The sequence below is a fragment of the Myxocyprinus asiaticus genome, chromosome 11 (genome assembly GCF_019703515.2).
Source record: "Myxocyprinus asiaticus isolate MX2 ecotype Aquarium Trade chromosome 11, UBuf_Myxa_2, whole genome shotgun sequence".
In the NCBI taxonomy this organism is placed as follows: domain Eukaryota; kingdom Metazoa; phylum Chordata; class Actinopteri; order Cypriniformes; family Catostomidae; genus Myxocyprinus; species Myxocyprinus asiaticus.
Window position 1 is genome coordinate 30,259,774 of NC_059354.1, and position 20,677 is coordinate 30,280,450.

The 20,677-nt window shown below is 38.7% G+C and overlaps 1 protein-coding gene across 2 annotated transcripts in view; it reads right to left on the bottom strand.

Moving 5' to 3' along the window:
• The window catches only part of epb41l5 (erythrocyte membrane protein band 4.1 like 5), a 66,260-nt gene that overhangs the window by 28,365 nt on the left and 17,218 nt on the right, over window positions 1–20,677 (bottom strand). For both annotated transcript variants that reach the window (XM_051709863.1, XM_051709862.1), the window contains exons 3-12: window positions 13,851–13,955; window positions 13,000–13,042; window positions 8,849–8,927; window positions 8,708–8,752; window positions 8,358–8,410; window positions 6,858–6,978; window positions 6,350–6,437; window positions 6,097–6,185; window positions 5,627–5,717; window positions 1,235–1,404 (exon numbers count right to left, since the gene is read on the bottom strand). In XM_051709863.1, coding sequence (XP_051565823.1) covers window positions 1,235–1,404; window positions 5,627–5,717; window positions 6,097–6,185; window positions 6,350–6,437; window positions 6,858–6,978; window positions 8,358–8,410; window positions 8,708–8,752; window positions 8,849–8,927; window positions 13,000–13,042; window positions 13,851–13,955 — 884 coding nt within the window. The remainder of the gene's footprint in view (window positions 1–1,234; window positions 1,405–5,626; window positions 5,718–6,096; window positions 6,186–6,349; window positions 6,438–6,857; window positions 6,979–8,357; window positions 8,411–8,707; window positions 8,753–8,848; window positions 8,928–12,999; window positions 13,043–13,850; window positions 13,956–20,677) is intronic.

Consider the following 20,677-nt stretch of genomic DNA (forward strand, 5'->3'; position numbering starts at 1 on the left):
CACCCGGCCCCTAATCAGGCTGATTAGCCCGAGTGGGATAAAGGCCGACTGGAGACGGCAGCGCGACAGAGAGAGAGTTACGGACAGCTGTCCGACACCTGTGTGAGTTTGTCTTTTTGGTTCAGTTTATAATTAAACTATTATTTATATTATCAAGCCAGTTCTCGCCACCTCCTATCCATGAATGTGTTACACTGGTGCCGAAACCCGGGAAGGAGGAGGGATGCGCCGTAGTAGAGTCCTCACCACTACCATCCACCCCAAAAGAGCAGCCACGGCCATCCGCTGGGGGACGGAGGAGCCCTGCCGCCTGAAAGCGGGGGGAGGAGGGGCTCCTAGCAGACCGCCTGGAGTGGACAGGGCCACTGCCAGGGGTGGACAAGAACCCTACCAGCCGCTGAAACACGGCAGGGTCTGAGACCGCCAACCGCGAGCGGGGAGGGGCTCCTGGCCGACCGCCTGGAGCGGGAGAAATGCTGCCAGGGGTGGGGGAGACCCCTTCCGTCCACTGAAAACGCGGCGGGGCATTCCATCAGCCAGGGGCCGAAGGACTGCCTCCGATCCGCCCAGGAAGGTGTGGCTGTCATCCACCAGAGGGTGGAGGAGTGGCCGAGGACCAGGCTACGGAGTATCGGAGAACCGGCAAGTAATTTATTTTTCTCTCTCTTCCGCTGCCGCTCCATGTTGGCCTTTTCCCTCTCTTTTTAATTTAGCACAATCGGCGTTACGGTGTGTAGGTACCACATTTTTTTTTTGTTTCCCTCCCCATGTCCCCTCCCCTGATCCAGGTAGACGGGGATGACCTGCCGGCAGACGGGGCGGAAGGCGCACACCCCCCCCCCCCCCCCCACCTTCCCCTTCCCGGGGGCTCCCCGGCCTGAGAGAACGGGGGAGGAATGTGGCAGAGGGCGGGGCCGGGTCGTGATTCTACACACCCGGCCCCTAATCAGGCTGATTAGCCCGAGAGGGATAAAGGCCAACTGGACAGCAGTGCGACAGAGAGAGTGTTACGGACAGCTGTCCAACACCTGTGTGTGTTTGTCTTTTTGGTTCAGTTTATTATTAAACTATTATTTATATTATCAAGCCGGTTCTCGCCTCCTCCTTTCCATGAATGTGTTACAAGGTGGTAACAGCACACCTCTCCACAATAAGCCACATATTTAAGGATATAATTAATGTCTTTAGCACTAATGGTAAGAAGAGCGATTGTAACGTTTTAAAATAAACTCACCTGTATCTAAAACGCGACCCCATGCGGATGAACCCAGGGCGGGCCGAGCTCTTCTGTACGGGGCCACGCAGGCGGAAGAAGGCGTGGTGCTCAACAGCACACTTCCAGAGATGCTTGCAGGCCTTGGGATGGTCCATTCGGAACACAAATGTATGCTCCTGCTCTTTTCCCTATGTCAGAGGCCAAAACGCAATCCAAGCTCAATCTAACGCAAATTAAATTCTGTCTTGGGCATTTATCAGTTGTACTACTAAGGAACAATCTCAGCAGTGACCTGTGGATTCTGGGGGACTCAGTTGTACAGAAATTAATGACAACTCAGGGAGACAGAAAGAGAACGCACACAATCTGATAAGGACAGAGACTGAAGTTTCACAACAGAGAGCATCCTATGGGATATATAGCTTTCTGAAACAGTCACATCATGCCATGTTTAAATCAAAGGCTCAGACTGACAATTTGGCTTATGTGTTCATATTAAAGAGATATGGGCAATACTGTCCTCACAGCAGCCCCAGTGTTTTATATAGTGTGAAGTGCTCCAGATGCCAGGGATGCATAAAGGATAGCTGTTGTTTACTAACTCGTGCTGGACAGGTGCTAACAGTCTCAGTGAGAACACATACACAATTCTGAATGCACAGACACATACTGTACTTCACTTCATGTTCTAAATTGCAACTCTCAATGAACAGAATCTCTTAAATAATTTATCAAAAGCATTCACAAGCATAAAAGGCATAAACATTAGCACATAAAACAAGTATGTCCTAGAAGCATTTCAAATGGTTGGGTTGCTACAGGTGGTCAAGTGAATTCTGTGCAGCCCACTCTTTTCAAAAACCTTTTGTGAGGTTTAAATATTTCAGCAATGCACCATGTAACAGCAAGACTTCTACAGGAAAAAAAAAAATAAAAAAAAAAATCACTCCTTTTAGCCATTTTTTAATAATGCAGGTCAGCAGTAGAAAAGATGATGATTCTGGGTCGATTCTTAAGATGATTCTTAAGCCCCTGTTTCATTCTCCTCTTTAAAATCTGAGCCAAACATACTGACCCACTCCAGATAGATGCATCTGACCGATAACCGCTTTACACAAAAGTATGGCCATGCTGTGTCATTGAATAAGACTGCTATCATATTTCACCCTCACAGCAGCAGAAGGCAATTTTTCATTCCTTGACGAATTGTAGGTTAGTGGATGTAAAGCAACATTACTCCTGGTATTAACATCCATCTTGGGTAATCTGGTCACAAGTGGAGAGCAGCAAATACAAATAACAGTTACAGATACCAACAACCAAAGATGCAAAACACGAAATCTGATCAGAAGTGGTCACAGGAGACACTTTGGTTAAATGTCAGTGTTTCTTGGCTGACCACTTGTGATCAAATCACCCAAGATAGATGTCAATACCAGGTGTAAACTGGGCCTACGTAAGGAAAGGGTACTATAAAGCACTGTGCGCGGTTGCATAAAGCACCTAAAGTGTAATTTTCCCTTAAGATCACCCTAAAGTTTCCCTTAAACTTATGGGAGTTACAGAAAATAACCCTTAGTTCACCCAAAAATTTTAATTTGTTGATAATTTACTCACCCTCAGGCCATCCAAGATGCATCTGAGTTTCTTTCTTCATCAAAACAGAATTTATTTTTAGGATTTAATTTCAGGCCTCCTCCTTTAAACAATGCAAGTGAATGTACTCCATTTTTTTACGGTAAAAATGCATATTTAGGGTGCATCAAAATAATCCACACGACTCCAGTCGACAAATAAAGTTCTCTGAACCCAAACGATTTATTCTTTTTTAGAAACAAAACAATACTTATATACTTTTTAACTACAAATATTCTCTGTGATGCGCACTCATGAGAGGGATGACGTAAGCTCGTTGGTAAGGTCACGCGTCACGTGGAAAAGGAGGCAGAAAGCGCATCATTGTTCACAAGAGAAACTTGCACAGGCCACAGACCAAGTGCCATTCACAAACCAAAACTGCCCAAAACCATTTCAATCCAATATAAAATAATAAAAAAATAATTTCCATAAAAAAAATATTACTGCAGTAAATAACCATCCTTTATTTCAGAGCAATGTTGTTGCGTTATCTACTTGTGCTTTTTCTTTAGCAGAAATATATAGGCTATATGACTGTCAGGAATTCAAGCCACACAAGTTGTAGTTAGTGAAACCAAGTGCGAGAGCATTTACTGAGATTCACATGATTTACAGGGTTTACACAGTGATATCAATGGTACAGGTGATATCACACAGAAGAGAAGCTTCACAAACTGAAGAAGAGGTAACAAGCAAAACAGCAGAGTAAGTACTAAACAGATATCGACAAAGATCAAGAGCAAATACAGACAGGTAAATAAAAACTGCGAGTCCTTTTTGTGAGACTTATGATCATGTATAGATAAAAAGATATTATTTTTCCCGGCGTGCATTTTCTTTGGGGTTTCTGAAGGTTGAAGCATCCAGGAAATACACGCCAAATGACTATTTTGAACAATACACTTATACAAATACAAATCTACAGCAAAGACAATGAAACTTTTGTACAGCTCTCCTTCTCTTGTAAACAATGACACGCTTCCTGCCTCCTCCTCCATGTGACGCGTGACCTTACCAGCGAGCTTACATCATCCCTCTTATGAGCGCATCACAGAGATGTACAGAAGCGAACATTTGAAGTTAAAAAGTATAAGTATTGTTTTGTTTCTAAAAATAATCAATCGTTTGGGTTCAGAAGAACATTATTTGTCGACTGGAGTACGTTCACTTGCATTGTTTAAAGGAGGAGGCCTGAAATTAAATCCTAAAAATCTTAAATTCTGTTTTGATGAAGAAAGAAACTCAGATACATCTTGTATGGCCTGTGGGTGAGTAAATTATCAGCACATTTTAATTTTTGGGTGAACTATTCCTTTAAGTGTTACTTAATCTCTTATGATTTCCCTTGAGCATTTTTTTTTTCTTAAGTACGCCCTTAAAACCATTAGGTGTTGCATAAAGCTCCTTAACTGCTATTTCCCTAAGTAAATCTTAAGGTTAGAAAAACTTTAACTTAGTGTAGGTTAAAGCCCAAAATATACTTCGATTTTGACGCAAACGCTCAGCATCTGCATACAGTCGAACGCGAGCCTGTCAAAATATACTCCATCTGACTGTGTGCGCATACGCATGTGGTTGGCGAATGCACACTATGACTGTACGAGACGTCGGACTATTTCTCTTCAGGAGTTTAGACCTATAAAGATGTCTTTATATTCCTTCAGACTCGAGTTATCTAATAGGAACACACACATACCAGAAGTGTGCCTAGAATTTTCTGCTCTCTGCACCTTTATAAACTGTACCAATGGATGCATTAAAATCATACTGCAAATTTATATATAAATATATATATCTTACAGCCCTACTGACCACCTCTAATATTCTTAATTTGGGATGGCAATTAGTTTGCTGCACAATTACAGTATACAAGCATCTTTACATCTTGTACCTCAAATTCAAAGGTGTCTTCCTCAAAAGGGCACTTACAGATTCCTCCATTAATTGGACTGCATGCAAAACTCAGTAAGGTTTTTTTTTTTTTTTTTTACTTAATTTTTTTTTAATCTATTAATTTCGAGGATTGTACCTCAGATACAAATGGAAATCCGCCTGTGTAACCTCCAGAAAATGAGTTTGAAACATATTTATACAGTAATTACAAAGGACTGTGATTGGTCTTTCCTGAACAGTGCTGAGAAAATAAACAGGTGCCACGTGAAAACACTGTTTGTGCGCTGCTTCAGAAGAGGTCGGACAATAATTTACACATTAATAATGATACTAAGAAACTTTAATAGTCATAAATATTTAAATAAAAACATACAGTAGTATAAAGTTAAAGTATTTTCTATGTGATAAAATTGCCTAAATGTTGGTCGGGACATTTCTGATCTTCTGAAAGTTGGTAGAGACATGTTGTGTTCATGGTAACAGTAGAATTTTATTACGATAAAACCTGGTTCACTGTAATAAATCCCTTAACTGTTTCCCTTACCTCAGAGAAATGTCTAAGGGATTATACGCAACAGCTCAAGTCATTCCCTCAGGTAAGGGGAAATCATGCTTTATGTGTTATCCTTAAGGGAAAAACTTTTTTGTTTTTGTTTTATGCAACTGAGCACTGATCCACAGTGCATTCTGGTCAGGATTCTGGAGTCTTTCAGTGGACAGACTGAGGGGATCACAGGCATTTTGCAACAGTTTAAAACTGTAAAGAGTATACATGATGCCTTGTGTTTTTTTGTTTTGTTTTTTATCATCCCTCATAACTAGATGATTTGCAAAGTGTAAACATGTAAGGGTGTGTGTAGTGTGTGTGAGTGTCTTTACCTCTTCTGTCTCCTGCATTACCTGTTCATCATCCTCCACTACCACCAGAGTGAGTTTGCTTTTCTTAAAGTCCAGACGTGTGATCTTGGGCCTGTGCAGAGACAACCAGCTTGCTTTAGATACAATAGCTTTAGTCTGTCAATTGCATTTTGAACTATAACACAACAGCTGGATGACAAATATTAAATGTTTTCAAACTCTAAGGGTTACAGGTGAAGTGTGCAATTTTTTCGAGGTTAAAAACTTCTGTCCTCTCCAAGTTTAATGTGCAGACTATAAGTAAGCCAATCAATGACTTCATGAAGAGTGTAAACACTGTAGCTCTGTGGGGCTTTCAAAACATTGCTCTGTTTGTTTGAGCATAATATTAAAAGAATAAAGTTCTTTTTTTTTTGCAATTCTGTTTGGTATCGCAAGAGGCTCAAAAATTACACACTCCACCTTTAAAGGGTTGGTGAGGGAATGCTTACCAGAAGAAAAGGCCAATTTTAGTTTCACCCTCAAACACGAGCACTCCAGTGGGGGTCAGGCCCAGGCTGTATTCATTTCCGTCTCGTGCCTGGAGGAGGCAGTAACATAAAGAACAGATACATTTCTGGATATATCTGGATTGAAAAGAGTCATATGGAACATGCACATATCCCCCCTCAACATCCTGATTTTAATGAGCTCCTGCATGCTTCAAATGCACTAAACCTGTAAAAGAGTGAATGATCTGTGTACCTTGACCATATGCATGTCCACCCCATACATCTCCAGCCATTTGGCCTTGTTCAGGTAGTTTATCTCAGCTTGTGCTGGCATCTGGCCCCTGTGACATAGGGTAAAATACACAACTTGAAGCAAATGACGCACTATACAGTGTGCAGATGAATAACAAATCTGTTTTAAGAATAAAAATGATGTCACAGTGGCAACTGTGCAAAAGACAGCAAATTAGGCTATGATTTTGCAACAGAAACAACTCGAGCTGCTCCACATCTGCTGTAGATTACAGCTTGTCAAGGCTACAGCAATAGGTCATAATTCACATGTGAAGCGGTCTGGGTCAACAGTAGAGCTTTGGTTGAGTAGACATGAGAGATCCAAGCAGAGTCAGAGGTGAAGACCTTCTTATTGACATTCATCCACCTGCTTTACATTTAGACTTCCTCTCTTAGCACTGATTTAAGAGGAGTCATTACGTGCGGCCAACAGATACTTTTTATAGAATGAGCTCTCTCGTTTATACCTGCACTCCTTCCAGGCATTGTAGATGGCTACTTCCATTTCTTCTGTCTGGTTTTGGATGAAGCGAAATTCTGACACCAGGTCAAGTCTATGCTCGGCAGGGTCACAGTCACCCAGTTCAGCTAAAAGGTAAAAGTGTTATAGCTAAATGATAAACAGCAAACAAGTTTGATACCGAATTTACAGTCAAGCTAAAATGCCTTCATCATACTTCTCACAGCTGCTAAATGTTCAACCTGCAACTGTCCCAAACCTCACCCAATCTTGTGTGATTTTGCTGTTTTCACGCATGCAACAAGATCTGATCTGTACCAGATACCAATGAAAACATTATAATTGGTTGCCAGTGTAAATGCGTTTGTTGTCATGTTATAATCTTTGTTCTGCTGTTGTTCTACAGCAGCTATGATGATGACAGCTTGAAAACACCATAATTACAGAACCAGGCCAGATCATACTCTCCAACAGCTGTCTCCTTACCTGCCAGCAATAGAGCTGTTCAGGTTGTAGTCCACAATCCCAGAAGAGAATTCGCCATTGGGTTCCCTCTGGATTTTCCTATGGGGTTTTATAATAGAAGTTTTGGATTTATGAGTAACATAAGGTCTGTGGTAAACATTACTTGATGTTTTGTTCTACAACATATATTACACGCTCCCATAACTTTAACATGAATTTGGAAGCCATATTGAATTGCATACTTTTTTTTTTTTAAATCACACGGTGGCTTCAAAATTCACATTTGAGGTATGAGTGTGTAATATATGTTTTAGAACAAAACGTCCATGTATCGTGAAGTAATGTTTATCACAGACCTTATTTTACTCAAAATATTTACTCAAAAGGTATTTTATAAAACCCCATAGGAAAACCGGGTTCGCCTACAAATTGAGGTTACAGCTGAACAGTTCTATTGACCCTCAACTTGAGATTACATGATAGTGTTATTAAAACAGCACAGTATGTACAAGTTTAAGAAGTGCATATTTGAATGACAGGAGGAGAGTTCCATTACTTTGAAAGTGCTGTGAGATGAGAGCACAGGAGGAGGAGGGGGATTAGGGGGCCCATTTTCTCAGACCCACACTAATGAGCTGCCATTTACTTTTGAGAAAGTGTCAGAAATGAGAGCGAGAGAGAGAGGCATTGCTTTCTTTTGCACAGTCTACCGTAAAACTTCAAGAAAAATAACACTGTGCACTGTCCTACGGCCCATCACTCCACATTAAAAGGTAAAAATTGCATCAATAGCTTTGACTCAATAGCTCAAAGATTTATAAAGACGTCACATTATACATTATCATATTTCTTCTACTTTTGTCAATTCATTCAGTCATAATTTTGTTTTTCATGACCATGTTCCACGCTCTCTCAGACCCAGAAATTTGTGGTAATTTAAGTCGTTCTGAAAGTTACATTATGTTTACATAGTACATTAAACTTTATAGTATAATTCGTTTTCCTGAATTGATTTCACAAAACTTACAGAGCTGTCACTTACCCTGCAAAGAGTATGCAGCCAACTCCACCGCTGTGTCGAATGGGCACTCTAACCTACAGAGCATATTATAAACACAAAACGATTATAGACTATTTTTAATATTATTATTATACACTACCCCTCATGACCCATAGTTAAAGGATTCCCCATGATGCTAATAACCCATGAAGTAAACTAATATGAAGTCTATGTAAGGACGTTATTATTGCAGTTCAAGACATAGAATCTAATCCTCTTAGGGTTTGTGATGTTGCAGAAATTATTTTCAACTGTATGTGTATACTATTGGAATGTCAATTTCCATTGTCAGTAGTTAATTTAAAAAGACAATAAATCTTTTAATCACTTACTTGCCACTGAGAATATCCTGCTTTAACTGTAGTACAAAAAGGTATCTACAAGAGATGTTGAATGAAAAAGAAGTTTAAGTGAAACATTTGGATAAATATTACATTATTACATAACATTCTAAGATATTACAGGTGATGAACCTTGTTAGCTCCTCATGCAGGTTGTTGGGCTCAGAAGAGTAGAACTTTACTCTCATATGGAGGCAATATGGTGGTCCAACTGAAAAAAGACAAAGCAGAATGTAAAAAAAAAAATGCCTTAATAGAATTGCATGAGGTGATACACCATGCACATTGCAGAACAGAAATTTTGGGATAAATTCATGTAAGGAATGAGATACAGTCTTTTCATGGATTATTGCTACCTGACCTTCACAGACATAGTTAAATATTAACCTTTCACAATCAGTTATTTATCAGCGCACTCAGGAAGACTTACTCTAAACTTAACTCTGTCCCAAAACATAGTGAGCTGCTTGCTTAGACAGTATTTTAAATAGTTTTTCACCCAAAAATGAATATTCTTTCATAATTTACTCACCCCATATTGTCCCGAATCCATAGTTCTGCTTTCTCTTTTTGTGTTCCACAGAGGGTTGGTGAGTAAATTGACAGAATTTTCATTTTAGGCACTGAAGGCCCAACGCCAAAGCTGTTCTAAAACATAGGCAGCAACATTATGTTGCCTTATCCGATACCAAAAGTGTAAGTGAATATGTAGGCCTGTCGCAATAATCAAATAATCATCTCTCTCCATGCAGTTTGGATGCTGTTTAACATGCATGTGCTCTCATAAAGGCACAGAGTGCTAGTATTGTTCCCACTGTAAAAAAATAAAATATATACATACATATATATATATATATATATAAAAATTCGCACTATATGAAATGTAATAATCTTTGCTAAACCCCAGTTATATATGTGGCTGGAAATCTGAGCTGTTCAGCATCCAAAATATAAGTACACAATTAACTAGGTAATGTTACAAAATGTAAACATTAAATCGACATCCTAATGTAATCTAATATGAAAAGAAGCAAAATCACAATGGCTATTATTATTATCAAAGATGTTCAGCTTGAAGATGACATTTAAAACAGTCTTTGTATCATCCTATAAACACCTGTAACAATGTCTCAATTCTGGACTGTACATTTATTTTCTTTCTTTGCTATGTGTATTAGTCAGTTTGTCTTTTTTGGGTTGTCTAATTTCATTTAATATACACATTCTTAATTCATATATTAGGCCTAATATCTACCTAATGTATATTACATGTCCAACCGATTTAGCAGCAAGGTCTCCTCTCTAAGGAATTAATATATTTTATTACATTCAGCCAACTACCAAATCTTTAACTCAGTGGCGATATCTTTGATCCTGGTTGTGAAAACACTACACATGGCCCAAAAGCTGACAGCATGACTAAACAGGTGACCAAAAACCCATCATCTGCTCCACTTAACTCTTCGCTGAAAAACACATATGTAAATGGCAGGACGGCTGAGGTTAACATGATGCGTTTATGAATTCATATCTGTGCACTTATATCTGTGCACTTATGGGTTACATAAGGAATAAAGCTGTAATTTACAGCTATCTTGCAAATTATAGATGTGATACAAATTTGGGGAAAATTGTCTTTAAAACAACATATCATACACACTTTTTTAAAGCCATTAATATTTTAAAGCCATGATGGTAAAAACAGCTATTTTCAATTCTGTGTTGGTGCCAGTGAAAATTTTGTCAGGGCAAGTAAAAATCTGAATCACTGGCCCAACTGGGCCAGTAGAAAAAATCCTTAGCATTGAGCCCTGTATAATATTATACCATTTTATAACAGCTCTTCAGGTTGGCTGGGTTTCAAAAAATTTAAAATGGACAAAGACTAAAGTTGAAGAAAAAAGCATTCCAATCAGTCACTTTGAGATACAATTTCAGTTAGGATGCTGCCTTGGAAGGCAGCTGCCTATGTAGACAAGGCAGCCCACTAGTAGGGGTCGACCGATTATTGGCTTGGCCAATAATCAGATCTGATATTCATAATTTTTCAAATTATCGGATTCCTTATTTTGTCTGATCTGATTGCCGATTAAATAAATACATTTTAAAATACACTCCACTGACTCTGATGCCACCGCCTCTCTGAAATATTACTGCTTGTAGTCTGGCTCAATGTCCCACCCGCAGTATTATCGGATTGGTTATATGTCACAAGTAAATGGTCAATCAACACTGTACTCCATATTCGTGGGGGAGAGGTGGGAAAGAGGAAAGCAGCGAGAGAAAGATGACACTGTGAGGACAAGCTGTTTTCAAAGGTAAGAATGCAGACACAGAAGTTGCAATAAACATTACAATATTCTATGCCAGTGGTCACCAATTAGCGGACCGCGGTTCAGGTCTGGACTGGTTTCATCCGGACCGTGAGATATCATGACAACGGTTGCCCCCCTCACCATTTCTACACTTTAGATTAGCAGCGTGACAAAACAACGGAGCTGTGTACACTGCAAGCGCTCCGGGGCGCAGATAGCACTGATCTTTCAGCACTATATACTTGAATATTTTTCTCTAGCACCAAACACACTTCATTAATGCCCTTTCACACTCCAAACGCATTGCCTCTCTTCCCCGGTCTGCGACATGAGGTGCCGCATAGTAGAGTTGCAGATGCGGTTATTATACCGACAGTAGTCCGTTGCGGAGAAATACAGTGGGCAGCAATACAGATGGATACCGGTATCTTTCGCTAAAATACTCTGCAGAAAATGAGAATGAAGTTAAACAATCTTCATGTGTCTGATATGACTCCAACGGTTCAGCTAAGCCAGGTGTGTGACAGGACAATTTATCGTGGTTCCAGAGAGCCTTTAGACTATAAACGATTTTTCCTTCTAAAATTAACTTTATTAATCAACATGTTTTGAGCATATTGATAATAAAGATATATTTTTTTATTATATCAGAGATATATAGAGTCAGACATAACATCATCTCTGGTACGGATGGCAAAAAAGACAACCAAAACTTTGAAATTACGAGTTCTCTGCTTATGATGAAAAACATTTCCATTATTTGATAGTCACCCCATTTATACTTAACTGTAGCGAACAGTATTTGTAAACTGCACTATTTTGATGTACATTGTTTGTTTTTGGTTCATTTGCATTTTAAGAAAAATACAAAAATTTTTAATACACAACATTCATACAATTGAAACATTCATACAGTATATTTAAAGTTTCAATTCAAAATAAATGCTGCTAGATGCTCCCTCCACTTTATTTTTGAAAACAATGTTGAAATGTTGTTTTACAGTATTTTTCAAAAAATAAAATTGAAATGTTCTGTTTTGCAGTATTTCATTAAACACATGTTCATAAGGCATTTAAATGATGTTTTGTGTTGGAGTTTGTGTTAGTGTAAATTTTGACACTAAAATTTTCATTTTTACTGCATATGTATCTCGGCCCCAAATATCGGTTATCGTCTCCTTGATTACTAATAATCGGTATCGGCCCTGAAATAACCATATCGGTCGACCTCTACCCACTAGGTTTTCAAACAGAGCTTCTATATGAATAACCATGGATAATTCTTTATGAAGAATAGGCCGAGTACATACTTCTACTAGGCCTACCCATCATATGAAACATACACTATATGGCCAAAAGTTTGTGGACACCATATGTGCTTGATGAACATTGATTTCAAAACCTTAGGCATCAATTTCCCCCCTTTGCTGTAATAACAGCTTCAACTCTTTTGGGAAGGCTTTCCACTATACTGTATGTATTAACATGGCTGCAGGGATTTGCTCTCATTCAGACACAAGGCTATCAGTGAGGTCAGGAACTGATGTTGGTCGATGGGGCCTGACTTACAGTTGCTGTTCCAGTTCACCCCAAAAGTGATCAGTGGGGTTCAGGTCTGGGCTTTGTGCAGGCCAGTCAATTTCTTCCACGCCAGACACAGTAAACCATTTCTTCATGGACCTCACTTTGTTCACAGGGGCATTGTCATGCTGGAACAGAAAAGGGCTATCCCCAAACAGTTGCCACAAATTTGGAAGCACACAAAGCCCAAGCATTACATAAAGAAACATTAAGATTTTTCTTTACTGGATTTAATGGAGCAACCAAATTCATTAATTAGAAGGGGGTGTCCACAAACTTTTGGCCAAATAATGTATTTACACACAAGTTGATCATACATTCATACCTGGCCAGAACAGCATTGATACAGAACTCAAAGCTTGGGCAATGAAATGGCAATCTACTTACTTTTGACTTGTTTTTTGATGCTTTTGGTGACATCAAGCCAGTGCTGTAAATGTATAAAAAATGAATCATGTCACATATGTTGAAAACCTTTAGTTTGGAGTATCACAACATTAATCTTACAAAAGTCCTTTAGGTGTATTTAAGACATTACCAACACTCAACAAACACTGACCACATTTAACATATCCAATTAGTTTTCAAATATATCATTATTACTAATAAAGTCAGCGAGTAGATATTGGCATGTTACAAAGGCTCTATCACTGCATTTTAGAAATGCAAAACATTTATTAGAAACTAACTTTTCATCTGAATGCTCTAGAAAATGATGTTCCTTCTATTGAGCTGGGCTGCTCTAACAGGGTGATGCATGAACAATGTGGAGGGAGTAAGGGAGGGTGGAGGCACTCATGCTGATGCAGTGTCTCAATCTCTTCTCCCACACATTCCTCACACGCTCTTCCCTCCCTCTTTCCGTTCTACACATAACACTCTGCACTAGTCTAAGCTCTGTCTGATGCGATTTAGCAGATTTCATGGTTTCATTCTTGAACTTACAGAACAGCCAATGACAGCTCAGTAGAATTTGTGAGTTCTGAAGTTTTTGAGTAATTTTAATATGAACTTGTAAAAGGGCTACTTATACTACAAAATAAACATTAAGTATAGCTGAAAGTCTGTGAAACTAAAGAAATGGAGAGGTTTAACAGATCTAGAGGTAAAACTCCTGACTGTCAGTGCTCTCGCAATAACACTGGGCCTGGGATGTTAAAATTCATAATATCATTCAAATCACCCAACATATCAAAGCACACCTTGCATGCAGATTCCAGAAAACCCTTCGCTCTTACCGGGACTTGGGCTGAATCCATGAAGCGCAGGCCAAAGTAATCCTTCTCAACAACATCCAGGTGATACATGATCTGGTCAAACAGCTCTACACCTTTGGCTTTTTTCTGGAGAGATAAAAAATGTAAATCCTGTAAGTCTAGTCTTAAAATATTAAGTTTATCTACTCAAGCTTCACTCTTGTTTATGGTTTTAAATGTGTTTATTGGAAGAAGATGTACAGTGTGCTTGATTCCATCAGCACCGACAAAGTGGATGATAAACTCTGGCTAAGCAGGCCAAAGTAATTCAGAAGCAGTCAGAGCCAAAGTTGTTTTGTGCCCCATTTACATCTTGCATTAACATATATTTCATAATTGTATAGTATCTGGATATTCTTTAGCTACACTGCATTTACACCTTACAGTCAAATGCATCTCAACTGTGATCAGATCCAATCAAAGTTACCCACACAATTGGAAAACGCTACATAGGCCTACATCTTAGCCTATACCAGAGGCTGTGGTAACTGCAAATTTTCTGTCTTTTGGCAAATTTTGAAGACATTGATGGATAATGCTTTCCAACACATTTAATGGTATTCATCTAGCTACAAAGCTTTGTAAGTGCTAAATAGCTTCTCATCTGAAACGCGAGAGTGACGCGTGGTTTCAAGTGACACATATAGCCACATATAGTAATTAGAAAACAGGAGAGACATGAGCGAGAGGGAATTTGAGGAGAGAGACAAGAAATTCCAAGAGTATTCCAATGGAAAAATTCATGGGATATTGTTCATTGTTCAGGTGACAAGATTGCAAGACGGCAGTGTCTAATGTGTTCTTCACATTGCAAGGCAAAATAAACAGAAAAAACTTGCAACACGGCTCTTTCAAATGGATGACTGTAGCATAACCTCATCACATAATTACTGACATAGTTGTATCTGGATAATGAAAAAGCATTTGCATTTACACTTTCTCTAAATATAGTCAGAATCCGTCCCTGACCACCTCTGAATGTGGTTTCAATGATCCGATCACAAACTGATTACAATGTGTCTTGGTTGCATTTGCACCTGGCATTTAATATGGTCAAGAGCTATCTGATAATGATAAGATCACTAAAAACGCATGTTAATGAAAGGTGTAAATTGAGCCTTTGGTGCAGGCAAAAGGATTGTAATTTTTCATTGTACGTATGTAGACCAAAACTGTGCTACGGTTTATTTTAGTACTACTAACCATTTCTCACTTCCAGAAATTCAAAGTAAGATCTTTAGATTGCCTACATTTCATATTTACCTCACAGCTCTAAAATTAATCTTATAAAAGCTTTTGTATTACCACTTTGCCCTCAATTTGTTCATTAGCCTCTTTTTTGTTCTATACTGGAATCAGTTTAAAATCTTGGAGTTCATCCTCAATAAGGCAACACCCCATCAATCTACAGGATCTCCCCAAGCATATTTGTTCACAATGTCCAACTCTACAAACTGCAGGAAGAGCTCTTCTACTGTAACCATGATAACCCTGAGTAGCCTAAACAACTCAACCACTTCTTGACTCCAACAGTGCCTGATTTCAAACCATAGGTCTGCATCATCATATCAAGCCAATGAGCCAGTGCCTGGCCTATCACAACGAAGGAACCCCCTGACCCATGACCACCAGAGACATAAACAACAAGGGGAAGTGTCAAACATTTCACATGGTTTAAGTGAGAGAGAAATGTTACTACCAGAGACGATCAACAATGGGGCCACTTTTGATGTAAATCAAAATGAGTTAAGCTTCAATTTCTTGTTTGCAGAAGACCTAACTGACAGCTTCACACATCAGCTAAACAAACTGACTTATCTTTAGCCTTACAGCACCCAAAGTAGAAAATTATATACAGCTACATCCATACGAGGGATGGGCATTTTTGTCATTTTGTCTACTCGAGTACTTGGACTAATCACTCGTCGAGTACTCGAGGGGCAATAACGTGTACAAACTGTATATATAATAACATGTCTGACAAACGTCTTTGGCTGCTGCATTGCGTCTTGTTGTTCCAGTGTATCATCATCTATTCATTATTACAGGCTGTTATAAAACAATCTGTTACAAAATGTACAAAAGATTGCATAATAAAAATATAATGCATCATATTTTGTCATTATGTGAAGATTCGCTGCCCAACCAATGAAAGAATGTGCACAATGCATGTCTCTGTCTGTTCTTCCTTCAGATTATCGTAGTAATCTTAGTAAGTGCGCACCAGTTTTTTTAGTGACTGTCTGAACCATCCATTTTCAAATCGCAGTTGGCTTAACAGGAGACGCCATAACCATCACATTTTTAATATGCGTGTTAAGTTGAAGTTCAGTTTTGAAGACACTGCATTGTTATGTACCATTTAGCTGCGCTCTGTTTAGCTGTTTGAAACACTCGCAGCACGTTGAGTTCACTGCTACATGCCTGGTGTGTGTGTGTGTGTATGTCCCCAAGTGTTCGCTCCTGTGGGGAAAGTTGCAATGCTCCGTATTGTTGTTGCTGTGATGATTCCTGAAGCGTTCCATTCAACTCGGAGAGTCGCAATTTCCACATTTCAATTGGGGAAAGTGCAACGGAATGACACTTTATGTCAGACTTCTAACTTGGAAACTCGTGCAGAAATCTTCAGCTCCCATTTCGTCGAGATGCAGGTGTGTTACTTCATGTAAACATGTCAGCACCCAGGTCAGGGAGGTTTACAGTCAGTGACAAACATTCACTTTTATTAAATAATATCCATTAACGAGTCAAAGTTCTTGCATTAAATTATAATAAAATGTGTTTAGCAAACATTTTGCAGAGACAGGTGTTCAAAACACGGTTAATTACACTCTCTTTTGATGATCGTAACAATAGCATTGCAGCGCCGTATATCAGTTTGGTTGCTATGAGTCGTCTCTGACAATCAATGGACCCCTCAAAATCACAAAGTAATCAATCTCAAAATTAAATAAGCTCCCTATTTGACACATTTGCGTTCAGTTGTCAGGTAATTGTCACTGAATTTCGAATTAAGTGAGAAGTCGCATCATGCATGATCACCATCGATCATCGTTTTCATGATCGATCACTGCTGCCACGTCTGAGTACCCGAGTACTTGAATACTCATGCCCATCTCTAATCCATACACCCACAAACCATATAGCCCTGACACACAAGGTGCTCACCCAACTGTTGTGCCCAGAGTTTGTAAGGCTGTTGTAGCCACAGCCCAGGCACTAAGCACCGGATGCTCACACAGGCCCCAGTGAGTTGGCATAGTGTACAAAGCATCCCAGCTAGCTGCAAGAATGCAGACAAAGAGCCCATTGTGCGCTTGAGTGAACCCCAGGCTCAGGGCTCTCATTGTTCAGCTGAGGTTTTCCAGGCTGCTAGGCCAATGTTCAGCCTTTGGAGGCGCAGTTACATTCCTCAGTCTACTTCCAGAAGGCAGCACAGAAAATAACACTTGGTTCGACTGCTTAGTCTGAACCCAGTTTCATCCTACTTCCCAGGCAGGTCTATATTCACATTCTAATGTTTGTCTTTCAACATGTTTTATGTTTGCACCATCATTGTAAGTACCTATGGCTAGGTAAAGTCTGCAAAATAAGAAAGTGTTGTTTGCTTTGCTTTATTTACTCCTGTTTGTTTGTTGGAATTCCTGCACACATTTATTCATGTTAACGTTGAGCATTTGTAAACGAAACCACACACGTTCAAATGAAATAAATGTTGTCTTTCTAGCGTAATATAAGAATCAGCGCAAATAAACAGCTAATGCATGCCTCTCTCTCTCTCTCTCTCTCTCAGCATTCCATAGCTCATTGGACATGAGTTTAGTGTGAGCGCACAATGCGCAGTCTCATATTTTCTGATCTTATGTATAAACCTTTTAATATGACATGCAAATGCCATTATACTGTGTCCCTGCAAGCAAGCGACATTATTAAACTATTGCTCCGGTTTATGAACAAAGCTGACAACAGTGTAAGCACGTGACATTGGAGCAGTCCAGTTTTGCCTCATAACATTGTGCGGCTCATGATACAGCACCTTTGACAAGAAAGGCAGAAATAGCAAAATTGCTTTGTGTAAAATGCTACCGGAAATGGATGAAAGTGAATGGTGACTGGGACTAACTCTCTGCCTATCTCCTTTTGTGTTCCATTTAAAAAACAATTCTGTGGGATTGGAACAACATGAGCTAGAGTAATCAAGACACAATTTAAAATTTTTGGGTGAACTATCCTTAACTACCTGATTAAGTATTTGTTAAAGTTATTTGCCAAGAACAACAATATAAATGTAAGTTGGTACATGACTGCGTAATGTCTAGCTGGGAAAAGAGTGACTGAAAAAGAATACTGATGAGAATATTTCTTCTAAATAACCTGAAAAAAAAAAAAAAAAAAAAAAAAAAGTACTTTTTTCCTCTCCAGAAAAGTAACTTTTTTACTCTGACAAGTGAATGACCAATTTACTTGTCCAAAGGACAAGCCCATCAACATGCTTAATATTGATTCCTGAATAATACATTAAAGAAGCATAAAGTAGTCCATATGACTTGTATAATGTATTCAAAGTAATATAAATACACCCAAATTTGAAGAGGGAATGGCAGACATTTTAGAGGAACCGTTCTCTATTGAAGAGATTCTATGAATCAGTGAAATCTATGGAAAATTGTAAAGCCCCTGGGCCTGATGGCTTTCCAGTTGAATTTTTTAAGAAGTTAACAGGAAACCTAGCTCCTACTTTATTATCAGTATTTGAAGAATCATTTTCACTGCCCTTGATGATGTGGCAGGCAGACATATCACTAATTTTAAAAAAGGATAAAAATCCCCTTGAATGTGGCTCATACCATCCCATCTCACTCAAAAATGTAGACAGCAAATTACTGGCTAAAATGTTGGCTCGTAGATTAGAAACCATTTTACCGTCTGTAATATCTGATGATAAGACGGGGTTTATAAAAAAAAAAAAATCGGCAATCATTTTTCAACATTTGTCGACAAATGAACGTCCTTTATGATCCCAATCCACACGATCCTCCTGAGATAGTGATATCCTTGGATGCTGAGAAAGCCTTTGATCGCGTGGAGTGGGATTACCTTTTTTTATGCACTAGAACAATTTGGCTTTGGTTCAAGATTTATTCAGTGGATTAAAACAATATATTTCTCTCCTTCAGCAGCAGTCCATACAAATAATAATATATCTCCTTAATTCTTACTACACAGGGTTGTCCCTTAACTCCTTTGCTGTTTGCCCTGGCAACCGAGCCTCTGGCAATTGCATAATGAGATGAGGCCAGCATCAAAGGTATATATAGATGAGATTTCGAGCATAGGGTATCTTTATATGCTGATGACATGCATATATATATATATATATATATATATATATATATATATATATATATATATATATATATATATATATATATATATATGATCCTCCTCCTAGCCTCCCAAAATTACTCAAACTATTAGATGTGCTTGGCCCAATTTCTGGATTTAAAATAAATTTACAAAAGAGTGAGATCATGCCTGTAAATTTTATGTCTCAACAAGTTTGTTTGCCTCATCCCCCTATAAAGTAAACACAAAAAAATTTAGGTATCTGGGTGACGCACAAGTTCAAATGTCTTTACACTGCCAATATTTCCCCATTTCTTACTGATTTGAAGAAAGATTTTGAACACTGGAACTTGCTTCCATTGTCACTTGGAGGCAGTTAATGTTATTAAAATGAATGTCTTGCCCAAGTTTATTTACTTGTTTCAGTGTCTCCCTATCTTTTTAACCAAACTTTTTTCCTAAATCTTGACAAAATGACATCTAGCTTTATCTGGAATAATAAAACCTCGTGAATGCGGAAAAGTATCTTAGTGACATTGATCTCATGGTTGTATGCCCCTCCACCATTTTCAGTATTATTATTGGGCTTCTAATATGAGAGCCATGCTATATTGGATGGTCTCTCCAAGGGAACAGGTTAGACCTAAATGTCTGTTGACAGTCAATGGGAAAAACAATTGGAAGACAAACTCAAATTACAAATATCAGAAGAAATCTGGCAAGCTGTTTCAGATAGGATACACTCCTCTATTTGCATGCATCATATTGTCATTCAATTCAAAGTTGCCCATCGATTGCACTGGTCAAAAGTGAAATGAGCTACTTTCATACCACATACTGACCCTATACGTGACAGATGCAATTTAGAGCCAGCCAGTCTTGCACATATGTTTTGGTCATGCTCTAAACTTGCATGCTTTTGGGAATCAATTTTTCTCTTTTTTTCCGAAGCCTTAGCAATACCAATTGAGCCATCTCCAATTACTGCAATTTTTGAAGTGCTGGAGCTAGATCTGGGAATAGATAACAGTTTTAAGATGATAATGGCATTTGCTACCCTTCTAGCCAGATGCCTCATACTGTTCAAATGGAAAGATAGACTTCCACCTGCCTTTACTAATTGGATTAGTGATTTTTTGCACCATTTGACTTTGAAAAAATTCAGTAAAAGGTAATTGTCAAAAATGTTATAACAACTGGCAGCCTGTCTTTTCACATGTGGGGAAAATGGATCCTTGTCCTCCTGAACTATCATCCTTTTTTTTTTTTTACTCACAGTTTTGTAAGTAATATAGTATTTAGCATCTGTAACTTGATAGATGTATTTTCGTAGCCTTGTTTAATTTATAAGAATACATTTAACGAATATTTGTTTCACTTTATGTATGCACGCATTTATGGGTATATATGTGTGGCAGCATATGATGCTCTGTTGGGGTGAGATTGGGGATGTTGTGTCTCTT